The sequence below is a fragment of the Leptidea sinapis genome, chromosome 4 (genome assembly GCF_905404315.1).
Source record: "Leptidea sinapis chromosome 4, ilLepSina1.1, whole genome shotgun sequence".
Taxonomy (NCBI): Eukaryota; Metazoa; Arthropoda; class Insecta; order Lepidoptera; family Pieridae; genus Leptidea; species Leptidea sinapis.
Genome location: NC_066268.1, coordinates 8,819,998 through 8,847,971, shown reverse-complemented (window position 1 = coordinate 8,847,971; position 27,974 = coordinate 8,819,998). Strand labels below are relative to the sequence as shown.

Here is a 27,974-nt window from a genome sequence, read left to right as displayed (position 1 = left end):
ATATACTATCTACAGATAGTGATAAATAACTACCTTCTTCTGTCAGTAATTAGCTGTCAATAATCTGAAGCTGTCCCAATATACCCGATAAGTCATTCTTATCGCCTTATATTGGGACGCGTGAATTGTAATTTCCACATAAACTTTTATCGCTGGTAAGCTATACGTCGTCCTATTGACAGACAGCGTGTACGTATAAGGTGAGTTACCGTCGATAAGTTTATTGGGGCAGAAAAGTCGGCCGTAAGTGTGACCTTACTTAGGATTGATACAACAAACGCTTACGAAAATAGGTTTTTAGTGTTTTGTGAAAGAATTATTAAAAATACACGTTTACTTGGAGATATAGGTACTTAACAACGGTCATTACAACAAACGCTTTAATACTTCAAAATAGAAATCAAATCAATAGATCCAAAAATTGTATTATTAATTTGATTCCTTACAGAGATTAAAGAATACGTGACATATTGTTTGTCTGCGATGGACTCCTAAACTAATGAACGGATTTTAATGGGGATTACTTCATAGAGTGCAGTTTGGTCCAACTTCAGAGATAGGATAGTTTTTATTTTGATAAAGGACCCATAATTATTATTATTTTCAATATTTCTTTTGTATGGACATATTTTCGATGAGAGAATTTTGTGACGCACGGTTTGACAGTTCCAGTTCATTTTTACGAAATTATTCTTGATGTTTTTGAAATATTATTTGCAAATTCCTACGAAACAGTATTTTTTTTATTATCTACAGAACAACGTCTGTCGGGGCAGCTAGTAGTTTTTAATGTTTTTGAGAAAGAATCCCTAAAAATACAGATTAACATAGAGAATAGAGATATACAGTAAAAATGGACGCAATGAAGTGTTATAAAATATTGGTAGCATTTCCCGGAGAATATTGACGCGTGGCGCCGAACGAAACTCTGTGAATAGAGTTACCTCGATTCGCAACAATGCCCGCGCTTTGATGTTATTGTCAACAGATGATATTCCTTCAAGAATATTGAAATTATCGGCCTCCATTCAGCCGGGCCGCATTGTTTTATTTAGGTTATACGATTCAGTTTTGAGTGACGCCTTTGTTGAGAGAGTTTGAGAGTAGAAATTGTGATTATAATATTGTTTATTGTGTAACGGCCTTACAAATAAACTTAGTATAAAGTTTTACTTGAGAATAAACCAAGAATATTCAAAATATTTACCAATGATTATATTGTAATCTATATATATATTAATTAATTGCTGTTCGTTAGTCTCGCTAAAACTCGTAAAGACCGATTTAGCTAATTTTGGTCTTGAATTAGTTGTGGAAGTCCAGAGAAGGTTTAAAAGGTGAATAAATATGACAATGCTCGGAATTAAATAAAAACAACAATTTTGTTTTTCCTTTGATGTGTCCCCCGTCGTTCAGAAATCAAATTGAAAGAATAGTTTAAAATTAACAACTTACTAGAATTTATGTCTTTCTAACTTTCTCAGGAGGTAAAAAATAAACTTAATTTTATATACAGAACAACGTCTGTTGGGTCAGCTAGTAGATAATAGATTTTGCTTATGGTTGGTTTATTCGGACGTATAACGTTTCCCGCGTTTATTTGCAAGGCTGCTTGATATTCGGAAAATTACAGAATTATCATTGTATTGACAGTGTTGTCAGGGATATAGTAGACATTTTGCATCTTCTTGGTTTATAGGTATAACTTTACACCAAGTTTATTTGTAAGGCCGTTTGTGTCGTGTTGAATTGTTGCTGACTTTCATGATAATTATGTATTTAAATTGTACTGTAGGGTAGGGCCGATATAGGCAACATATTTGTTCTGCAGAAAAGGGCAATTTGAGCAGGCTATGAAATGTGTTTCAACAGATCATTCAGAAAAATTCAGTCGAATTAATACTATGACAGTAAACTGCTAAAATATACAAGAGTACCTCTTGTACGCTTATGAAATTTTAACTTTCTTAACAAAATAGTGGAAAGCACCTTTGCACAGGATGCAGGCTAGATTATGGGTAACACAACGGCGCCTATTTCTGCCGTGAAGCAGTAATGTGTTATTGTGTTTCGATCCGAAGGGCGCCGTAGCTAGTGAAATAACTGGGAAAATAAGACTTAACATCTTATGTCTCAAGGTGACGAGCGCATTTGTAGTACCGCTCAGAATTTATGGGTTTTTCAAGAATCCTGGATCGGCACTGCATTGTAATTAGCAGGGCTTATAAATTACCATCAACTGAACGTCCTGCTCGTCTAGTCCCATATTTTCATTAAAAAAAAGTTCTAGAGCAAATAAGAAATAGCAATAATTGAATAATTATTACGCCTTATTAGGTAGTGGTTGTGTAACTCGTGTTATTAATTTAATTTGCGAGGCAAAAACATACTAAATGCATGAATTGGTAGTAGGTATTATTAAATTTAAATTGAATAAATTTAACCATTAATAGAGAATATTTCAAATTAATTTTGTAATTTTCTAATGATCTCGACCTATAAGGAACATCATTTAACTGAATTAAATGGAATAATTTTATAGCTACCTATATCAATATAGTAACCACGAACGAGTAAAAAAAGAAGGACTCCGCGCCGTGATATCAGCAAGTGAAGCACCGTTATGCTAGTGTGTGTGCGGTTACGGCGCATACTAGTTACACAATTTTTTTCCCCTTAAATAATCATATATGGCCACAAATACTTATATAGTATCATTTTAACACTTTTTCACAACGCAAGACGGCATTTTTTAAATATTTTATTGAGACTCAAACTGATCTGTCACAGACGATGACAATTCTCATAATGGCCGCCTATCGGCCTGTAGTAGTGTAAGTGTGTGCGTGGTGCTTTGTATTATACGTTTATCGGCATGTTTTGATGCTACACTGTTATGTAACGTGACACGGAGTCCTCATTTTTTTACTATTCCGTGATAGTATCATATTATATATTTCATGGATTTGTGGGTTTATGAGTTACACTTTACATATTAAAATTCATAAAATTGTATTTTCTTTGATCAACGCGAGTGTCACACATTTGAATAAAACACTTTTAAAGGATTAAAATTCGTGTAATTAATTGTAACTGTGTTTTTACATTAAATTTATGCGTAAAAGTTACATTTACATTAACGTTAACTAAAATAATAATAAAAAATTAACATTTTACGCAAAAATCTAATGTAAGTATAAACGCAGTTACAATTAAAAGCGTTTTAACCCTTTGAGAATGCTTTATTTGAATTCATAAAATCATTTTATTTATTTAATTAAAATCAATTGTTTTTGAGGATTTCTATCAAAAGTTTTAGACGACGTAACGCCTCCAACTGTTAAAAATATGACGAATGCATCACTTGAAATGATTGTATGGACTGTCATCTGTCATTATTGACACTTGTGTATGTGACCAATGTATTCTCATAAAATATAGTACAAATCCAATATAAATCATAGTAACGCTCAGACCTTTTTTTGTAATGGTAATACTTAGTATATATAATTATGTGACACGTTGTTTGTCCGCGATGGACTCCTAAACTAATGAACGGATTTTAATGGGGATTACTTCATCGAGTGCAGTTTAGTCCAACTTGAGAGATAGTATAGTTTTTATTTCGATTGAGGAATATATAATAATTATTATTATTTTCAACATTTGTTTTGTATGGAACATATTTTCTATGAGAGAATCGAGTGACGCACGGTTTGACAGTTCCACTGTGAAACAATTTCATTATAACAACAGGGAGCATTTTTAACGAAATAATTCTTGATTTTTTGAAATATTATTCGCAAATTCCTACTCCTTCCAAAACAGTAAGGTTACGTTCCCCTGCGACTTACATCGCAACCCGCACCACCTACGTTTTTACCCTTCTTATACAACTGTTGTATAAAAAACTATTAATTAATATGTTTTCAGTAAAAACGCTAAGCTAAGTCTTTATGAGGCAAACGCTTATATTCTGTCCTGATATTTCGTCCCTTTTGTAGACAGACACGGCTGAACTGGCATTCGCCTGTAGATGTCCTTAACTTGATCAAACCCTGTTTTGTCTTTTGTTAAGCTTACTATTGACACGCCAAATTAAAACCATGATACACTTACTCAATCATTACTAAATTCTTACCCCCTTATTCATAATAGTCTGCTAACTTAAAGCATTGCTAATTCTCACTCTGTCTTCTTCTATTGACATAAGTCAGAATAAGAAAGAACACTTCTAAGCGGCTGTTTAAAGTTAGCGGACCATTAGGAATAAGGGGGTTAGTCTCTTTTGCACTTTTTTATGTTTCATTCATTTCATAGCATTTTTCCTCACCGATTTTCGTTATATGTGGAAAGCTCAAAAACATTATCCAAACTATAAATTAAAAGTAATATTTATTTAAAGGCGCTCGGCGTTTTGAATCATGCAAATAATGATGATGAAAAGCTCACACTAATATTTATAACTAGCTGATACCCTCGACTTCGTCCGCGTACACACATAACTGAGCATGTAGTGCTTATAAAAATCTTCCATTCTTAAGACTTTAATAACTTTATATTAAATGAAGATATCGCAATATTTTTTATGATAAGTGCCAAGCGTCTAAGAAATAAAAGTTTTAGATGAAAACCACTTTCAATTTTTGTAATAATGATGGCATAATTCAATGGCTGTTCAAATTCCAACAGTGTCCCCGAAGTATGTGAGAAGGTGCCTCCAAGCTCATCGCCGACGGTGGCAGAACAGCCACTAGACCTCAGCGCCAAGTCGACCTCCAGCACTAGTGGAACTCCTCCCCCGGACATCAAAGGCCACAGCCTGGACAACACGAGGTAAGCCAAATAGATCACATTGTTTTCAGATTTTAAAAGAGCAATTTTCTTGAACCTAAGAATCTTACCTACCTATGTACTTTTATTTGTTTATTTACATCGCGTATCTCCAAATTGACTACACATCAGTTTTTGGGAACGAAAGACCAATCTAACTAGGTCTCATTGCTGAGGAACTGGGGTTTTCCGAGTTTTAATACCCTCACTTCTATATTACACATATTTTATTAATGAGATATAGTACGATTTATTGCTTGTGGTGTTGCACCAGAATAGCACCACCCCATCTCCTCTCATAGGTGTCGTAAAAGGCTAATTAGGACTTAGGGATACATAGAACGGAGGATGGACAGCAGGGTCCTTCCAAAGAACATTACAATCTACTGCGATAGCCAAACCGTCTGCCAAGTGTGGCAATTATGGCAAAGTAACAGAAACTATAAGGAATCGGCTCGCAGTTACCGGTGGCCCCGCTCGTGGTGGCCATGGTAGCAGCCACGTAAGAAGGTTGGATGAGGGCAGTGCTTGACCGATCGTCATGGAGATCTTTGGGGTAGGCCTTTGTCCATCAGTGGACATCTTCCGGCTGATAATGAGTACTATACTATGTCCTATTAACAAGCAGGTTTTGTTAATATATATTTCATGTACCAGTGGGAGGCACAGGATGCTGGCTAGATTATGGGTACCACAACGGCGCCTATTTCTGCCGTGAAGCAGTAATGTGTAAACTATACTTTGTTTCGGTCTGAAGGGCGCCGTAGCTAGTGAAAATACTGGGCAAATGAGACTTAACATGTTTTGTCTCAAACCGACGAGCGCAATTGTAGTGCTGCTCAGAACTTTTAGGCTTTTCAAGAATCCTGAGCGGCATGGTAATGGGCAGGGCGTATCAATTACCATCAATTGAATGTTCTGCTCATCTCGTCCCGTATTTACATAAAAATAAAAAATAAAAATTATAAAAATAAACCTGGGGAAATGATTTTTTGGGCAATAAACTAATCTATTCAAACTGTACTGTATCAGAGATCGGGTTAAGCTTCGCAGCGCTCCCCGTAATAAATGCAGTAGATCAATTATTATGCAATGTAATAATCTAATTATAAAAGAGTCTCCATGTCTGTCAGTCCATCAATTGGCTGAAGTAAAACGATATACGTCACTATTCCCGCACTCTAGATATATTAAATGTTTTTATGGTGCGACCTTTATGTAAATAGGCATGTTTTATCAGCATGCTTGATCTTTTTGTTTTATTTTATTCTTTCTATTGTAGTTTTATTCAAATTAATCTTGAAAACTGCTAAACAAACAAGCATTATATGTACTCAATTGTATTGAAGCGTTGGTTATATAATTTAAATACAAGATATTGTAAAGTTCACTCTACAAATCATATAGTTTGGAGGCATGATTAGTTGTAGCTTCTGCGATAGAAAAAAAAGATTCAAATTTACGTCTAATTAATAAAATAAACTGGTACAGCGTGAATGCTTAACGAATGGTCATCAGATTTTAAATTATACCCACGCCCGTTACGTTCTATCCTTTCTGCATACGACCCCCTATTTTATTGTACTTAATACCTACAAAGTTATAAAAAAATGTCTTGCAGAGTTTTTGTCTCCGTTCTCCTCAAGTCTGAAGCACATTTTATAGAATTATATATAATACTACTAGCTGACCCGGCAAACGTTGTTTTGACATATAAATTATTTTTAGAGTTAGACCGTTTCTTGGACATTGCAACATTACTTTATTTTTCTAAAAGAATTTTTCTCAAATAAACGTAGCCTAAGTTACTCCTTATTACATCTGCTACCTGCCAATAAAATTCCCATCAAAATTGGTCCAGCCATTTCAGAGATAAGCCGAAACAAACAGACAGACAGTCAAAAATTGTAAAAAATGTTATTTTGGTGTAAGTACCCTATATATATATGTAGTAAAAAACGGTTAGTTCAATATTACAAACAGACACTCCAATTTTATGTAAATGTATAGATGTATTGATAATGAATAGTAAATTAGAATCTATAAGTAAAATAATTAGATTTTAAGCGATTTACTAACCTTTTTTTGAGTAAAAATATTTTAAAATGATTTTGGACAGCAGTGTCGTTGTAATATGATTCACATGGTTAATCTCTGGTTATACAATCGTTGAATAGATCCTAAAATGTATAAATAGCTGGATAAAGTTCAGGTGAATTTAAATATTCGAAGTGATATAGGTCGGTGTTCCATGACGTACAAACATAGACCTCCAATGGACCTACATGACACCACATCAAAGGCGCTCGGTGAAGTGCCATCTTCAACGGTGTTACATCAAACGAATAATTTGAAGTCCTCCAGAGCTATCGAGTGATTTTAATTATCTCTTGTAGACTTATCTCTCTTACACGAGTGTGGCACAAAGACTTAACTTTATCGCAGTCCGTAGACCAGCCGATCATTACATACGACCCCAATTGTATTTTAAGCTGGATAGCAGGTACTAGGATGCTGCTCGTATCGCTTCGCTGCGGCTTTTATTTAAGCGAAGCGAGGTTAACTAAGTCTGTGTACAAAAACAAAACAAAATTTATCGGCTCTATTTTTTAATAAATATAAATAGCGCGTGCTAATTTAGAATAATTTGTAAATCATGTTTGTTTTTAATTATAATAATTGAATCAAGTCGAAATTCAAAGTTCTGTCTCGACAATAACCTAAAAAATATCGACCTAGAAAGCTTCGAAAGTTTTCTATGAGTTTAAAAATCGGTCCAGAAATAGCCGAAGAACAATTTAACACAGAAATCAATTGGAGTCACCCGGTGGGAGCTTTGGACAGCTTCGCTTCACTTCGCTCAATAACTTAAGTAAAACTATTAAAATTGATAAAACATTCTTGAGAAATTATCATCTATAAATTTAAGACGATTTCAATCACGTCTTTAGAGTGTAGGTGTTTACTAGTTTCTGACCAATCAGGGTGTGATGTGTTCGCGGTCGCGCCTAGTCTAGCACTGCATGCTTGAGCTTGCAGTGCTAAAATAAGAATTTGTTACATTCTTCTATTGATCAGTAAATTTCCGCTTTATCATAAAAAATCTCGAGAACCCATGAATTATCAAGTAGAAATTAACATGAAATCACTATTAATTATTGTGGCTTAGGAGACAAACCCCGTAGTAGCACTAACGTTAATATATTTCTCATTTATTATGTCGTCCCTTCGAGAACAATCCTCTTTACCTCGCCTAGTATCAACGTTCTCAAATTCAAATATTCTTATTCAAAATACGATATGAAATCACTCATTAAACGTAAAACTGGAAAAATCCCATCGGAGTAGTTGAACTTAAATGAGAAGAAGTGACAAAAAGTTACATTTCTAATGTACAACTTAAAATAAAATGATAAATCATTATTGGTATGAGCGGAGGTGACCTTACAGGAGGCTATAAAACGGAAAATGAACTTGTTACTTCAAGTTATAATCAAACAAAATACATTTGAAGGAAGTACTTTGAGGAAGTGAAATAGATTTGACACGGTCACTGAAATTACACAATCCTTATATATTGACCATTATGAGCCCGTGTCGTCGTTGCGTCCAATCAAAGCTATACTATATAAGAATAATTTTTTTATTATAGCGTCTTTAGCCGCCCGCGTTATATCTCTGTGTATTATTTCAAATACTTACTTAATATTTTAGTCAACCAATTGGTATAAAACAATAACTAAATTTAACAACATGCTTGCCAAAATATATCTATGAAAACCTTGTCAAAATACAAGTATTTATACACATGTAATTATTATGACGGGTACTCACGATATATATTTGATGCCGATAATTCGAATAAATAATAATTTCGAATAATGAATAATTTTGCCCGTCATAATAATTACAATGTTAAAGTTCCGCAATGATAAAAGTTTAAAAACATATATTTATACACATACTGTTAAAGCTAGCAAAGTAGTGAATGAAATCACATATTTGTATTGATAAGAAGTGATGATTCGAGTAAGATGATGAAATGAAGCGTATGATATTGTGCCCTGCCTGATATGTGATTGGCTACTGCTATTGACTAGTACTAACTACAATGCATCTACAAGTTAGAAGATTGATAGAATCGAGTGACTTATTCACTTTTCAACTAACGATGAAAAATATCTCGTGTCAATGAAACCTTTATCTAATAAAATTAGAGAATGTATGTTTGTATGTTCCCTAATAACTCCTAAACTATTCGACCGATCTCAATAAAATCTTTTGTAATAGATTCGTTGAAGCTCAAGGAAGTTACATTTATAGTTTGTCTTGTCACGATCCCACCCACGCACTCACCCACGCATTTACCATATCTCTCGAACCGTTTATTGACAGAACAACGTCTGTCGGGTCAGCTAGTAAAATGATAGCTAATGAAATTATAGCTTATAGTGTAGTGATACCCTAAAATAGTCGGATCAGAATTTCCTATTGAAACATTGCACCCAGATCGAATAAACAATAGCATGTGAACGCACCCATTAAACTATGAAATCTGAGCGACTCGTAACTCCCGGGACGGCCAGACGGACGTGTGATTGCAATTATTTATTGCTGCCTACTTTAATTACCCTTTTTCGGATGTTATCAGGGAAGTCATAACACCATATTAGCCTCTATAAATACAATCTTCAACAGATTCTGTATCTTTGTGTGTTTGTATACACTGAATTATTTGGATTAGTTAAGAAGCTGCTTTTTAATAGCTACGAGGGACCACAGACATCTATTTAACCTAACCGCCGAATGACTTAATTATCATCAACTGAATTTGTGGCTTTTACCAGTGGGAGGCTCCTTTGTACAGGAAGCCGGCTAGATTATGGGTACCACAACGGCGCCTATTTCTGCCGTGAAGCAGTAATGTGTACACATTACTGTGTTTCGGTCTGAAGTGCGTGGTAGCTCGTGAAATTACTGGCAAATGAGACTTAACATCTTCTGTCTCAAGGTGACGAGCGCAATTGTAGTGGCGCTCAGAATAGCTGCCGTTGGGGTAGTAAAGCCCCTGAATGGCAACAACGTACCGGAAGGCGCAGTGTTGGTAGGTCCCTACAAGATTGACCGATAATTTGGCCAAGATCGCTGGAATAGGTTGGACGAGGGCACTGTAGGACCGATTGTCGCGGAGATCTTTGGGGGAGGCCTTTGTACAGTAGTGGATGTCGTTCGGCTGAGATGATGATGATAGCGGCCTGCTGATAGATAGTCGAACGATAGACGAACAGAAAGTGGAGTTTTTGTAATAAATTTCTCATTGGGTTAGCCGTTGGTTCGGAGCCCAAAAAAATCAACGTTGCGCAAAGCTTTCTCATGCAGTTTAAAACACCTCTCTCAAGGCTAAAGTGTTATTCTACTTTACGTAACTCAGATTCGACGCTTTTGAAATATCAAATGTGTCGTTTTAAATATTTATCTTGCGCCCATATTTAAAGCTAAACGATTTTGCTTACAAAGAAAAACATACCATAAGCCCGAGTATTATGGGTTGTTTTCGTTATAAGTACATAGTTTCTTCTTTACTGTGAAAATTTAAAAGTATTTTCTTTGCTAAGTAGTAGTGTGGTCGCAATTAAACTATTAAATTATACACAGTAGTATATTAGTTTTGATAACTATAAAAAGTTGGACACTGTAGAAAAGAAAGAGTTAGAGGTAGCAGATCTGCAGTCGGTTTTTTAAACTGGCTAGTAAAAAAATATTACAATTAAACTGTCCAAAATTCCTGACTGAAATTATGGAGATATCTAATAGTGAATGTGTTGACGGTAGTTTAAAAAGCGCGTCGTGAAAAATTTTGCTCAACGATTTATGAATAACATTGTGAATTGTGAATACTTCGTTCTTTGTTGTCCCAACGCACACAATTAATATCATTGAACTTTGTCGATGATATGCTATTTTCGTGGAATATTGTTTTATTCATAAATGTGTTTTGTTAACTAACTAACAAGATTTTCGTGATAGTTTTTAAATAAAAGCTATGTACAATAGACTTCCAAGGAGGAAGACGTAAGCAAGACTCGTACTTAATTTGATGTAGCTCAAAAGAAACAGTGTCTATGTCAAAAAAGGTATATCAATGTACCGACAAATAAAATCGGCATTGAAAAGTGATCCCTAGGCGTATAGTGGTGGTATTTGCATGATTGCACCTCCAAGAAAAATCGTAACATACATTTTTTATGTTATATTCTTGTAGTACATTTATGAAAATTTTTGATTGACGAACACAAAAATCGTCAACTTATGCTCTAAATAGTGATTTTCATTATTAGAACCCTAGAAATAAAGGATTCTTGAGAAGCACTAAATTCTTAGCGGCATTGCTATTGCTTTCGTCACCAAGACAAGAGACAATGTTAAATCTTAGTATCAAGTAATATCATTTGCTACAACGCCCTTCAATTCGAAATACGAATTAGTGTTTGTGCACTCCTGATTGGTGGCAGAAAAAGGGCCCATCTAAGTAATCGTCATCCTGTGCTAGATTTTTATTTCCCAGCAATCTTCAATCACACCAGATCTGACAATGCACAGAAATTACTTAAAAATGATCTCAATGGTTATGCCTTTGTCAATTTATCTAAAGATTCTGTTAAATAAATTATTTACAACACAAATATCAAAGCAGTAACTCTGTTACCTCGCGGAAATAAAAATTACTTTTAATACACGCCATATCTTTAAGTGCAACATAAAAAGGGCAGTGACAAAATAATCATACGATGACTCAGCGCAAATAAAACTCGTGTTTGTCCGTCTGTATGATACACAGACAATTTGTTGAAGTTCGTCATACATGGAGCATTGACACCAGATTGCAAGTTCGACGTACAAATATTTGCGAGTCTTATCTGTTCCTCAATGCTGAGGAATGGCTTATATAGTTCATTATTTTTTATCTACGTTCAAATTGTTGAAGTCAACGAACGGAAATTGAGAAATTATACTATTTATTATATTCTTATAGATATGTTATGTACCCACTCCCACACGACCTGTAAAAGGTGTCACGTGTAGCTCACTGACACATTGAACTAATGTAAAGGGATGGTATGATTTTTTTTATGAAAATAAGGGACGAGACAAGCAGGACGTTCAACTGATGGTAATTGATACACCCTGCCCATTACAATACAGTGCCGCTCAGGATTCTTGAAAACCATAATTCTGAGCGGCAGTAATACTGCGCTCGTCACCTTGAGACATAAGATGTTAAGTCTCATTTGCCCAGTAATTTCACTAGCTACGGCGCCCTCCAGACCGAAACACAGTAATGTTTACACATTACTCCTTCACGGCAGAAATAGGCGCCGTTGTGGTACCCATAACCTAGCCGGCATCCTGAGCAAAGCAGCCTCCCACTGGTAAATATTAAAAAATAACAAAAATTAGGACACACAGTATTTATCAATATCATATATGGCTTTTTAAACAAAACATACATTCTGTCAAAAATACACATTTTCTCAGAGGTAACCAAAGTATGAATCATTAATCACTCGGCTTTTAGAGATGATGATGAAGATGTCAAAATAAAGTTTTATAAGTATAATAAAAACTCGAAGTAACAATTTGCATGCTTAAAATTCAACTCAGGCAAATAGAAAATATATCGAATCATCCAAGTCTAAGAAGTTCTTATTAAATGTTTCCGTCAAGTTGACATTGTCCAATTGGCATAAGCAAAAGCTAGTGGCTCGCAAAACGATACGTCATTATACAAAACGCATCGATGGACTCCATCGGACTCTTCGAAGTTTCTTCGTTTTATGCAACTGTATAGCCGAGTGGTTAGCGATCCTACCTAAGCTAGAGGTCCCGGGTTCGAATCCCGGTAGGTGCAAGCATTTATATGATGAATATGGATGTTTGTTTCCGAGTCATGGATGTTTAAATGTATTTATGTATGTTTAAGTAAGTATATTGTATTAAATATATCATTGTCTTTGTAACCCATAACACAGGCTATATATGCTTAACTTTGGGCAAGATAATTTGTGTGAAAAGTGTGTCAATATTATTATTATATTATGCAAAAAGAAACGATGGACTTAATAATTGATCAATATCTAGTAACAAAGGCACCGCTCGATCCACAGTTAAGACAATTGGAATCTGGATCTATTCTAGACATTAACAGCTCAAAATTTATCGCGTCTTTTAATTTATAGAAATACTAGCTGCCCAGCAAATGTTGTATTGCCGATATTAAAATCGCGATATAAAAGTAACTGTTGATCGTAGATGGGTGAAAATTTTAATTTGTATGTATTTTTTAATGCTGACTCATAATTAAACAAATTTAAAAAAAAAATGTCAAAAAATTAAAAAAAAAAATCGTGTGGACCACCCTTAACATTTAGGGGGATGAAAAATAGATGTTGTCCTATTCTCAGACCTACCCAATATGCACTCAAAATTTCATGAGAATCGGTCAAAGCGTTTCAGAGGAGTTCAATGTTTAACACCATGACACTAGAATTTTATATATTAGATGTTTATTAGTTGTAAAATTTTCTAAACAAACACGAAAAGGCAGAAATTCTAGGAAATTTATGATAACTACTACAAAAATTAACAATACTTTTACTTGAGCACTCAATATCGTTTCGTCATCCCTTATCATATCTCGATTCTATGTCTCGATTCTAGCAGTGATATTAAGCACAAAACAAATCGATAACTGAATAAATTCATTCTGAGTCCGATGTGGGTCGCACGACTCGCCAAAACAAATAAAAATGTCGATAGTGCAACGACCTAGTATCCTCACACTATACCACAAATCGGAAAATATCAACTTTATTTAATACAATAAAGTCCAATATCGCTTGACGAACATCCGCGAAAAATAAGAACGCTAAACGCAAGATGAAACCAAAGACGACCACGATCGATACAAATTATATTCAACTTTATGCGAACGTAGTTAACGTCGCAATTCATTTAACGCGCGGTAATAAAAGACTGGTAAAAAGATAAAGACGCATTCATACTGGGCCGTTATCGAGCTCATGTAAATATTTCGCATTTCGCGTTATCTCATTTATTAATACGACGACTGTTTTGAAATGCTGAATATAAACGTCAGAAATGATTGCGGGCTGTTGACCAGTTGTTGACCCAATTTTTTATGATTCATTGCACGTAATTCTTTTGTTTTAGAGCGATGTTTAAACAACTGTTAAAGGGTGCGACGATCTAGGCTTTGTCTTTTTCCGTATTTATATTTGTTGTGGTTTATATATTATGATGATGTGTTAATAATTAATTACTTAAATTAATAAATGGTCAATCATTTTAAATTATATTAAATTTAATAAATTTAATCTAATATTATAATAAATATTATTATAAATAAATAAAAAGCCTCTTATTTCTGGGACGAGTATTAATAAATCCAAAATATAATTAAAAGTAAACTTAATTAAAAAGAACTGATGACTGAAAAGTAACTTCTCTTATAATTTTATAAAATGTCCCCCAGCTCCGTGTGCCTCTATCCATTAAGTTCTATCCTTCGCAACTTTCCAATTATGCCCTAAAGTCTTAGTATATCGTTCTCTCATCTCATCATTCTTATCTACCTTGTAGTGCTATCTCTGGAATACCAAATCTCTCCTTCTCTATCTTTAATTCTCTTCCTCCATTTTTCTGTTGAACTGCGTAGGATATGTCCAGTCCAAATCCATTTCTGCCCGTCCGTGAGCTGTTTGTCATTTATATGGTAATTGGTTTTAATGGTTATCTGTAAGGGACCATGTCTCGCACCCATATATTATACAAGGCAGGATGGAACTGTTGAATCTCTTTATTTTTATTATATATACTTTATAAATACTTTAGCTCAAATTTTTTCGAACTACATTCCCATATTATTATAACTTACTACAAGTAGAAGGCCGTTTGGGCAGGAATTCAGTTATTTAGGTAGCTCACCGCTATTAACACCAATTTCTGCCACCCAGCAGTATTAATAGTATTTTGTTTAGTAAGGCTTAACGCCATATACGCTACAGTAAATAGTGCAAAGAATATTTCACTGCTGTTTCTATATTTTTATATTCAAATTGTTCGTGAAAATTCTGAATAATTATTCAGTGTAAACTTAAATATAAACTACTATATTTGGTTTCCGGACGTCAGATAAGATTGACAAGATGTATTTATGATAGTCATAAAGTTAAATAATAACATATTATTCAACAATAGAATATGTAATGTGTACTACAGATATTATGTTTCATTAATATTCTTAGGAGTAGTTAATAGTTTTTCTCTGGGTATGTTCAAAATACTTAATTATACTCTCGATTGTTCCAGGTTAAAGCGCGCAGTTCTCGAAGGTTCTGGTAACAGCACTCGTCGCACGTACACAGAAGACGAGCTCCAGTCCGCATTGAGGGACATTCAGTCCGGACGACTTGGCACGAGACGCGCTGCAGTTGTCTACGGCATCCCTCGCTCCACGCTCAGAAATAAAGTCAATAAGTTTGGCCTTGCAGCTGAAACTGGCCAAGAGTCTGACCAGGACAGTGATCCTGAAAAACCAGGCACGCCATCCTCTGCACCCACACTGCCAATTCTTAAAATACCATCCTACCCTCCACCTGATGAAAAAAGTCCCTCCCCGGCCACTTCTGTCACCACGCCAGTAACGCCAATCACTCCACTACTGTCTCATCAGCCGTCGCTAAATCCTCCCTCTCAGCTACTACTACCACCCTCAGTCTTCGCAGATCCTCCTGCACCACAACATTTATTCACGTCACTAAGTGACGTCATAGCTAAGAGTATTAGTCAAAAGTTTCAACAACCATTAGAGAGACCTCAAGCGGATATGTACATGAGAGCACCGGATAGACACGTTTCTGTTATTAAAACACCGCCAGATAATCAAAGGAACTACGCAGTTCCTAGCAACTCAAAGGCGACGAACAATGGTCAACCGGCGACTGGTGGGAAAGGGACAAGGCCTAAGAGAGGCAAGTACAGGAATTACGATAGGGATAGCCTAGTAGAAGCTGTGAAAGCGGTACAGAGGGGCGAGATGTCAGTACATCGCGCAGGGTCCTACTACGGCGTTCCTCATTCTACACTGGAGTACAAAGTTAAGGAGAGGCACTTGATGCGGCCTCGGAAGCGAGAGCCAAAACCCCCACAGGATACGAAGCCACAGCCGCCGAAACCGCCTCCTAAGCCCGTTAAGCCATTTACGAATGGTATGAATGGTCCGGATAGCTATCCACCGGGTTATCCTTTCTGGCCGGGCACGGGTTTCGCGCCGCCACCAACGCCGGACTTATATACGTCGCATATGATGCGGCGTCTCCGGGGAGAGGCACCGCCAGCTAACGGGTCGTTCCTCGAGGGGATAATACGGTCGAGTCTAGAGCGGCCGGGGACGGCGATTCTGCAGCGACTGACTTCGGAACCGCGAGCGGAAGCGCCCAGCTTACTGCGGCGACTGGCTGGTGAGCCGGACGAGGAGCCCCCTGCGCGGCGCCCCCGCCTTGACTCTGACCATCAGCTTGCGGCAGAAATGCGAGAGGCAGTCCAGCGACTACGTGCCGACAAAATGCGTCCCCGCAACGGAACCCCCACGCCGCCCGGTCGGCCTCCCTCGCCACCTCTCGAAGCCCCTCAACAAGCCCCCCCACACACAGCCTAGCACCCATTCACCCTCACTCACCGTTTGTGATAAGGTACATTCCGTTTATCCGGGACTACGACCGTGTGTACTATAGACAATAAAGTTTTTTTTTTTGTGTATTTATGCGTTTATGTAGTTCAGCTTCCCCCCGACACGATATCACCAAATATCACAATAGTTACCTAAAGTCACAACCAGTTCAATATAACACAGCTTTACGATTGCAATATCACAATTAAATAGTGTTAGACGGCCGTGATAGATAGCTCGTCGGGTTTGTATGTCTGTGGTGCGCGGTGTTATTCTGTTCTGTAACACATTCAAATTTAGAAGCCGAACAAATTTTAAATTAAACGAGTGAAAGAAAGTATGAATTATGCTGGCTGGTCCAATTATTTTATTACATTAAAAATTAAAACAAAGTGACATCGCGAATCAACAATAAATCAGGTTGTCCTAAATTGACACAAATCCACAGAACCTCTTTTTGACATTGTTTTAAGTGAAAGACAACCAAAAGTTAATGTTATTAAATCAACTATTTAAATATTTTTAAGTAATAAACAATGTAACAAATTAATTATAATGCTAGCTATGAGTGTAAATGTTATTAAGTGATTTATCGCAAATTTTGTGCGGTGTTTTTATAATTAGATAGGTAATATATTGAATGAAATTATTAGTTATGGCGGGAAGATCACGCCGTCTCACTTTATTGCGTGGGCGATACATTCGTGCGAGAGAGATGCATGTACATTTGTGAGCTTCGTCGAAAGCTAAGTTCGGACTTATGTGCAATTATTATTTTGTAAAAAAAAATAGTAATTAAAACTGTGTCTAAGCTAACACGTGAATTTCCATATTACTGAATGTGATATTTAGGCATTACGATGGCAGAGTACGCGACTATCTTCGGCCCAACGGCCCATCACGATATTCTACGCATACATACAAACATACTAGTAAACTTATATATTATATGTATATTTTATGTACTATTATTATAACTTAAGGAGATGTATTCTTATTTTTCATGGTCCAAGTTTTAAATGTTTTATCAACTATACAAAAATATGGATAATCATTAATATATTCTTGTCGACTTTAAAAAATTAACACAAAAAAAAATCCTCAAAAAAATAATTATATCTTCTTTGTGACATTTTGGTGTTCAACTATGTTATCGAGGTATGAATTGTGAAATGTATACGCTCTCCCAGAATAATATTAGGTAAATTTGGATATAAAATTACGATTACTTAAGTATATTTACGTGTAAATGCCTCAACAAATTAATATGTCTTTGTATTCTGTATGTAATTAAATTATACATATATTATATACACGTTTAAAGATAATGTCGTACATTTTTTCTTCGGAACCAAGTGTGGTTTGAAAATAGAATAGCGAGTTTGTAGTCGACATTTCGTCATAGACAAAATTCCTTATTTAAACTTTGAATAAGCAACTTCCGAATCGCCATACATATCCAATGCCGAGATGTCGAAGCCAGGCTCTGTAGAAAAAAAAACAAAAATTTTTATATTCAAAATTTTACTAGTCGTTAGCGTTCTTCTATGCCCTGTCCTTTTTGAATTTTATTTAAACCTGTATATATTATCAATTGTTTGCATTTATTGTTTTGATATCCGAAACCAGTTCAAACCGCATTTAAAACAAGAAGATATTGTAATAAAATGGCGCGAAACGTAATATAACCTATGTTTTTTTAAACACATAAATTTATCAGCTTAAAATAAATGTAAACAAAAATCGCGCCATTTTAGTTAGCTTCTCAACTGTTATAAAAAGAAACATCGTTTTTGCTACATCAGTGTTATGCCAGACATATTTTTTGTTTTAAGTATAAAATGGTTATTTCGTATAAGTTTTGTACAGCATTATAGGATGGGACACTTTGCAAAGAGAATGTAGATATTTAATGAACATTCCGCTTAGAATGTTAATAGATTTTTTAATTAATTTAATATAAATATTTCGCGCATTGGGAACAAATCATTATGTTGTTTAATCTTATTTTGTAACGTTAGATAATTTTAAGTGGCTTTATTTTAATTAATATCTACCCTTATAATAATATATATTATATTGACATGTTATATGCATTGTTTTTGTGCAGTGTTTAGGGTTCAAAGGCCCGGTTTGAAAAGAGAGTTGCGACTGATAAGTAGTAGAAATTGCCAAGTGTTTTGCACTGGCCGGATTGTACAAATTGTACCTTAACGCCGCCTGAATAAATGTTTTTTTGCAGTGATCTCTGAAGATTGATAATTCCTTTCTCGAATCATAATAAACGAATCCTTTGCCATTTATAAGTGTAACTCTCAAATAGAATGCTTTAAGTACGTTATTATTTAACAACGTTCGAAATTTAAGTTAAACGTTACATTTGAAATAGAAACGATCGAAATTTAAATATTGTCCGCTTGAGGTCACTGGTTTATTATTAAATCGTTTTTATTGTATATTGTTCATTTTCCACATAGTTCTTAAGTATTTTAGTTAATATCGTAATGTAACATTCGATTAATAATAGAGTTTAGGAGTTCTTAAATATTTTGTTATTTTTTCGTATTAAAATCATTAAGGGTTAGGTTAGTCTTGAACAATCCTCGGGCTTCGGCTGGTCCAGGAACAAAAAGACAATGAATGAAAGTTGCATTTTTTTTTTATTCTATTAATAGACTACAGATTTGTATGCAATTGTAGAATACGTCATTCTTCGTTTGATTTCTTTTGTCTACGCCTAAAGGCTGAGGCCACTTCATCTACATGTACGATCTAAAACATTTTATAATCATTATTAACAAAAAAGATTCTCAAGCGAAGAAATATATCAATTTTAAAAGACATTTGGATTAATTAAAAACAATATGTTGTCTGTTTGTGTATCTGTTCTATAGTATGTTTCGTTTTATTCGTTCGATTGTAAAACGACTAACATATTTTTTTTCTATACTATGTTTTCCATTTATATTACTTATGTATTTCTAGAAAATTAATTTTATATTAAAGCAACATATCTATGTTAGAATTTAGTGGAACGGAATGTTCAGCGACACGAGAACTGTCAGCTGTGACAGATGACGTTAAAATTTTATGTACAACACAAAGCATTTAATTTTAGATCATATTAAATATAATATTATTGAATAGTGTATAAATTTGAGATATGTTTCATTGTGTATTTATTTGATAAAAACGCTTAAAGATACACATCACATACTGGGGAGATATTTTCTTCATTTAGTGTTGCCTCATGTAAAAATTTATTTGTGATTGATTTTGGTAATGGACCAAGTTTAGTGCGATTTGTTTTAAATGTATTCTAACAAAAGCTAACCAGATCAAATTATTATTGTTATTTTATTATCGAGTACAATTTATTGGGATAATCATATTTTTTCATTATTATACTAAAGTACGTTCATGTTGCAGAGAGAATTTTGAGTAATGACCTTTACTGCTTTATAATTATTATTACTAATTAATATCATACGGCTCCCGCCCTATGTGCGACAGGGACAGGTAGTAAGAGGTCATTGTCCGAAATTCTCTCTTCTCCGCGTACAGTACTAAATATGTATACATTATTTGTTATTTTGTTCCTTTAGTTTTTATTATTTCGTTCACAGTTAACAATAATTATGTAAGTATGTTTAATAGATATATATATTATACTTCCTCAGTAATAAACGGTGATGTTATTGTTGAATTGATTGGCTAAACAATTGGCGAATGTATTGAATCTAGTCAAATTTAAAAAAAAATGGAAAGCTAAGCTTAAATTCGACTGACATTGTTTGAAATGTTGCAAAAACGTCCAAAAGTTCGCAAGGCGATGGTTTGGTGGAATTGTAGATTCGCAATGGGTGTACATAATGTTCTGCGTACTATATGTATGTTACGTAGAGTGTCCGAGCGATGCGTATGTAATATCCTTTACATGTAAGACGTTAATTACGTTATATTAATGATGGCTGGTTAGGCAGATGTAACAGTGTGCGAGGATGTTTAAAACCTGTATACAATAAATTTCTTTCATTTGTTGAAATGTGTTTCTTTATTTATCTGTGAGACCTGTTTAACCTGATTCCTGCCGCCGAATTCCACCTACGCACGACACGCCAGAAGTTAGAATATCATCCCCACCATCTGGATGTGTGGCGGTCCTCCACAGTGCAGTTTTCAAGGAGCTTTCTTCCACGTACTACAAAGCTGTGGAATGAGCTTCCTTGTGCGGTGTTTCCGGGACGATACGATATGGTTTCCTTCAAAAAAAAAAGCGCCCTCCTTAAAGGCCAGCAACGCTCCTGTGATTCCTCTGGTGTTGCAAGAGATTGTGGGCGGCGGTGATCACTTAACAACAGGCGACCCGTACGCTCGTCTGTCCTATTCCATAAAAAAAGACCTGAAGTTTTCTCCTGATGACTCTGTTGGTAATCTAGAGACGTAATAAATATGTTTTATTTCACTTCCGATCAGTTTCTTCCAATACATAGTCGGATCCTCGCCCGCCACGTAAAAAGGCAATTATTTTTGATGTCATTTCCGCTCTGAGAGAGAAGAAGCAACGCAAGAAACTCTTCCAGCATTCTTTTCCTTGCGCTCTTTTTAATGAAATATACAATATTGTACTGTCATTGCTATTGCGATACAATAATCTTAATCTAGTGCCAGGCTGTCGGATTACCCTTAAAGGTATTATATATCTTATGATATATATCTTACATACCTAAGTATCTTATTATCTTATTATGTTATGTAGGCCACGTATGGTTCACGATTTATAGGGCGGCAATTCTCATGTAATCATCTGGTGCTAGATAAGAGTAACAGCCGTGGTTATCAAATATCGTCAGGTGTCACGTATGGCTCGTTTGTCCTAACTATTGCATAAAAAATGCTATCTGTCTAACAACTACTGGAAGCGTTCGGTCAAATCGAGTCGTTGGGTCAAATTATGTCAAAAAAGGTATTTATTTATTTTATTATATATAGACAAGTGGCAGTGGACCGGTTACCGATACATAATAGCTTTAAGGGTATGTGTATACACTTCTATAATATAGTCCCAGCCATTGTTCAGGCATTATAAATACATTTAAATGTTTCTTAAAAAAATGGCTCTGTCGTAAATCCTATTACTCCACTGCTGAATATCTTAATGATCGGACAGCCTTGTGATTATTTTATAGTGATAGAAATGACTGTACAATATTGTATATTTTTATTGAAAAGAGCGCAAAAAAAGAATGCTGGGAGAGTTTCTTGCGCCGCTTCTTCTCTCTCAGAGCGCCATTTGTTTCCGAAGCGGTAGTTGTATCAAGTAGTTATTAGAAATGACATCAAAAATAATTCTAAAGGAATCAATTTTGAGGAAATAAATGCCTTTTATGCCTTTTACGTAACTCTCTGTAAAGACAGCAGGGGGACACTCAGAGCCACGCGGTGTAAAGGACTGGTAGGAAACCGACAAGTAGGAAGGCCGAAATAGGAGGTTATTTGATAAAATAATACAGATACGAGTGGAAAAAGTTTTTTTCGCCCTTACTCCCTTACTTACACACTTACACCTCTACTTTCACCCTTTATCGAAAAATAACCTTATGTAAACTATTAATAGGTTCCACGCAATTACTACTAATCTAGATAAGTAAAATTTTAATTAGCACTAAGAAACAAGATTTGCAATGGATTTATATAAGGGATATGAAATAGAAAGGTTTCATTCAAATTCGAATATTTATATCCAAAATAGAATATGAAATCACTTATTCAACGTCAAAAACTACCACCCATTCGGATATGAGGTCAGACTTGAGAAGAACGGCCGCAAGAAACTCACCGGGCTCCTTTTTCTTAATAGAATTTTGATACCAATTAATAATTTAAATAGCCTGACGTTGGTCAACCCATCCCCAATCTGTGGTTAAAATAGGAAAGTCGTTTATTTATGGTAAACTTTACCACATAAACGTCTCTTTCCTTTTCTTTTGAATTAGGTAATATATTTTTTTTGGAACATTTTATGGGATCATATTGTTGTAAAAGCATATACATCTCCCACAAAAAACTTACTATCTCGACTAAGCCGAGTAGTAGGCATATTTAGACACCAAACTCAATAAAACTATTTTATTCGAATACTAATGATGCCTTTAAGGATATTGTTTTTACCACAGTATCTATCGAACATAATTGAATGGGTAGCTTTTTCCAAGAGCAAGATGCGACATTACAAACAAGAAAATATTGACGACTATAATCGATTATTAAAAAATGTGAACTAGATCAATCTAGAAATTGACAGAACTGCTGATTTGAATTAAGAACATACATATTATAAAAGAAGCAAAAGGAGTGGACATTAGCGACCCAATAAGGTGTCTATCCAGTCTAACTTGTTAACCAACCTACCTTTGCAAAATATGCGACACTATCGAGACACGCTCAGGAAATTGTAGATCCAAAGATCGGTATTGCTAAATTTGTTTTATTACAGAAACTCTACCCTCTAAGGTCTGGGCCATTGAGAATGTTAATGAAGCATTTGTGACAGAATTAGATCAAATCTCGGAAACATGGTCTACCATGTTACTGTCAATTACTGATACAAACATGTGTAAAGAAGAAAGAAAGACCTATATCATACTTATATCAGAAGTGAAAGCCATTCTAAGACCTATCTTGGTACATAAAATACATCATATATTTGCTTTGTTGACTTCTATAAAGCATTCGATCTGTAAAATGGCCAATGTCATGGAAAACATTACCTAATGATATGGGAACCTACACCACTTCTAAGCCTTTACGAAGAAGGAACAGCCTCATTCAGGACAGATGACATTCTATGAAGCAATTTCCATCCCAGAGCTTCTATTCTACAAATACACCGAACTTAAAATGCACATCGGTTTGGAGGATTGGGAGCATTTGGCAATAGTTGGTGGCTACAAAATTACAAATCTGCATTACGCGGATGGTACAACTGTCTCTACAACTAGCTTCGAGTTCGGGTTTTGACCCGAACTCGAAGCTCATCTTTGGATTAATAACCAAGATTTTTTTATGAAAATAAGGGACGAGACGAGCAGGACGTTCAGCTAATGGTAATTGGTACGCGCTGCCCATTACAATTCAGTGCCGCTCAGGATTTTTGAAAAACCCAATGATTCTGAGAGGCATTCTATAATTGCGCTCGTCACCTTGAGATGTAAGATGTTAAGTCTTATTTGCCCACTTCTTTCACTAGCTACGGCGCTCTTCAGACCGAAACACAGTAATGTTTACACATTACGGCTTCACGGCCGAAATAGACGCCGTGGTACCCATAATCTAGCCGGCATCCTGTGCAAAGGAATCCACTGGTAAAACAGATGATAATTGTTGACCGCAGCAACAATAATACGTCAGCAGTCACTTAGATTGCCAACTGAAAGAAGTCTCATCTTACCTGCTATATCTTGGAATATTAATCTCAACCAATGGTGAGTGCATTGACGAAATGAGCGAAATATGGAGAAACGGAAAAGAAACTTCACAAGAGCGACAAAAAACTCATGCAAATCTTACCCATATTTTTGTATTGTGGAAATGTAGACATTGTGAGAATGTGGCAAAACAAGTAATCCGTGGTCATGTGTGTTTTGTTACTGCGTTCATAGTGCATAACGGACCTAAGGAATTTGATACCGTTGAAGATCAGGTAACAAGTTATCTGTCCGATCCGCCAGTCAAATCTTTAAAAAAAATCAAATTACATAAGCCAACTTAAGTACAGTTTTGACAAATAATTATATAGTACCTACCTATTCCAATGTTTGCAAACCAGTTGAATATTTGCCAAATCTTAATCCACGGACACATATAAAAATTCTTTTATAATGTTGTACACTCCACTCATAGGCTCACTCGACATTGTTAATAAGATAATATACAGAATTTGTTTAAAGCTAAAGACAACTTTGAAAAATACAACAAGAAAAAAGCCACAAGCAAAAGGCTGTTAAAAATAATTAGGCACTTACCTAATAAACAAGAAAAACAAAAGAAAAATAAACACGAAGTTAGTTTTTAATAGCTTACGATTTTTATTCAGAGTGCAAGACGAGTGGTATGGGAAATACCATATTGCCAATAGTAGGTAGGTATGCAAAGTTTCGCGTTGTCAGAAACACGAAGTAACAGCTATTACGAAAAACTTAATTGCTCTATCAAAAATAATAAGAGTAAGAAACACAGCTGGCGTAGGAAAATAACAATGAATGTATTTATATAAAGGTTCTCTGATGATCAAAATGACGAATACAATGCTGATCCACTCAGGATTCTTCACAAACCCAAAGATACTGATAGAAGCTATTCATTGGTAGCTATAGAAGATGAATTGCAATTTTTTGGACAGAAATTGATTTTTTTTTTTGAAAATGAAAAAAAGATGATACAAGGTTTCCTCGATCTGAATTTCTCAACTTTTTGTATATTTTCTTACTCACTGTATCTAATTAACTATCTGCATACTAATTTGAAACACAAGTCTCCTTTTAGTAAGTATCAGAAGTTTTTGAAAATAAAAAGTAGAAAAAATGTTTATAGACTTTGACATAAACAATCAACTTAATTGTTGCCGATTATACCCAGTTTTTGGTTGAGAGGTGTAAATGACATCAGTGATTTTTGTAGATCCATTAATGTTTTGTAAATTGTAACAAACAGTTTTTTTCATTAAAAACAAAAGTAAGTTACAGTTAATAAGTATAAATTAATTTTTGAATCGTGTTATTGTAAGTGCTTTGGTTTAAGCGTTGTTGCCTTAAATTGTTCACCTGTTGAGAACACAATATATATACAAATAAAATTGAACAAAATTTTATGAACAATGCGGAATTCGAACCCACGGCCTCCGGCGTTCCGTGCCGATGCTCTAACCAACTGAGCTAACCGTTCGAGTACCGCCTCATTATAAAATTCTGTTTGCTTTGTTCAACTCTCAGGTTGTGGCTTCATCCACAGAATTTCGCTTAAAGGACTTTCTCCCAAAGCTGTTTATAAAAAAAAAAGAATATGAAATGAGTCGCACATCGTTGTTGTAACCTATCCTTATAATAACCTAACCTTATATTCATTGGAAAGTCCTACGAGGCCAGAGGTACAGCCTTCATTGAATTGTTTTTCAAAAATGATTGTATTTACGATACAAATTTATAGAGTCTATTTAAATGGACGTACTGTACATACTTACTTGCTTAATTAAAGACGTAGAAGCAAAATTTATCGCTACCGTAATTACTTACGCAACTTATTAAGCGACTAAACTCTTCTAGGCATAGTGCTCCGCTCTATGGTAGCTCTAGAAAGTGCATCGTATCAAAAATATTGAAAAAAGTTGAAATTACAGTTTATGGCCAACACGCGATCGGTACTCTGATAATCAGTGTCTTATATTTAAAGAACTCCGCAATTCCAGCGCTTAAGTTTTACGTTGTACAGACCGATTATTTAAGCCCAACAATTTGCGTCCAAAAATAACTTACTCTCAACAAAAATACTCACGAAATGAGCACAAAATTGAGCCGTCTCAAGACGGGTTTTCGCGGGAATGTACCAGCAGCGCCATTTTGAATTTTATTCTTTTTTTAATTCAGCCTTGAACGCAAGTGGCTCGGCCTCGGGCAACACGAAAAAGCAATTTGTATATAATATACGTTATTTTGTGGTTTTTGGTTTCGTGTAATTTATAAGTCATATTTGGATGCTTTGTTCGATTTTAATTCGAATTCGGTGACAGTTGGCCTATGAGAAATGTTGTTGTCGAATTAGCGTACTTTTGTATTTTTGTAAGTGGGTTTTGGGGTAACCTACTGAGTTGGTAACACGTGCTTTATATTTTGCAATAAATAATACATTGTATACTTGTCTATCTATGCGGTTTCTTATTGTATATCATTTTATTGTACTACACAATCACTTAAGTCTTAAATATGCAGGTTTTAACGCACGATAATTTTAGTAAGTTATCGACATAATAAATACCTGCCTATTTACATTTATTATGATAATACTATCTTATGTTGTCTTTAAGTGATTTCTTTCCGGTTTTATGTTATTATAAGTACATAACATAAAACCAAGACTATTTTCCATTTATTGTTGAAAACAAAAACATACAATAAAAGAAAAATAACTAGATAACTCGAATAATAATTAATGGTATTTAAGTCTACTTAAATTGTCTATAATAAAATTAAATAATATCTTGAATAGTCTACACAAAAATATGGTTGTTGTTTTAAATATGATTATTTAAGTAAGCTTGTATATTTTCCGTTCAATTTATATAAATTTTGTATATTATCTGGCAATTCGTTTATCATAGTAAGTATTAAGTTATTTACAATTTATTGTTATTCTTAAATTGCTGGGCCTTACTTAAGTAGTTCCTAATGTGGCAACCTGTATATACTTAACCCCCTTATTCATAATAGTCTGCTAACTTAAAGCATTGCTAATTCTCACTCTGTCTTCTTCTATTGACCTACGTCAGAATGAGAAAAAACACTCCTTAGCGGCTGTTTAAAGTTACCGGACCATTATAAAATAAGGGGGTTAATAATATTCGGTTGCTATTTGGCCGAATACAGAATATTCAAACGGTTATTGTTGATTAGGCTGTTTTCTATCTTACTAGACGAATTTTCATCTCCTGCTATCGTGCATCAGTGCCATAAATTCCTACCTGTGCGGTAGGGATAGAAGCCAGTGCTGTAACTCTTATGTATATATTTTTGAAGTGAAAACTTCTTTTAAATCTCTGGTATCGCGACACCGTTACGAGACGCAGCTATAGTGTGTGCATATATGCATGTACATATAGCGAACGCGTCTAGGTAAATAATAAGAAAACATTTATTGCTATAAAATTTAAAACAACTGTTTTGCCTACTCCCGATTATTCAATAATTTTTTGTTTGAACCCAGTTCAGCGGCTCCTAACAATCAATGGTTGCCATGGTGATTTCAGTTATTATTAAAATATGGTGTTGTCTATTACGTTGTACAAAAAGTCCAGAACGAAAACATGAAATTATAACACATGTCACCAGACTATTGCTATCTCTTTTACATACTCTATCCATCTCCTATCTATTTTTATTTACGACGTTTCAAGGCTTTTTTTTTATTTTGCAAACGTCAACTGAAATTTAATAGCAATTCGTTATGAGTAGATCTAGCATCTTTCTCACGCTGATGACGTAGAATTTTCATTAGTTTTCAATTTCAATTGCGTGGAATTGAGGTATTATTTATTTTCTATAAGATAATTTAGGTCAAGTTACTCCTTCTAACATAAGTATCTGTGAAAAGAAATACCGTTGTGGTATGTACCTATAGTTGC

General features: G+C 34.9%; 1 protein-coding gene across 2 annotated transcripts in view; it reads left to right on the top strand.

Annotated features, from left to right (window-relative positions):
- LOC126979707 (mushroom body large-type Kenyon cell-specific protein 1) overlaps positions 1-20,627 on the top strand; it is a 260,963-nt gene extending 240,336 nt beyond the window's left edge. For both annotated transcript variants that reach the window (XM_050829175.1, XM_050829176.1), the window contains 2 exons: positions 4,693-4,836; positions 15,223-20,627. In XM_050829175.1, coding sequence (XP_050685132.1) covers positions 4,693-4,836; positions 15,223-16,570 — 1,492 coding nt within the window. In that variant the 3' untranslated portion in view covers positions 16,571-20,627. The remainder of the gene's footprint in view (positions 1-4,692; positions 4,837-15,222) is intronic.
- The last annotated feature ends 7,347 nt before the right edge of the window (positions 20,628-27,974 follow it).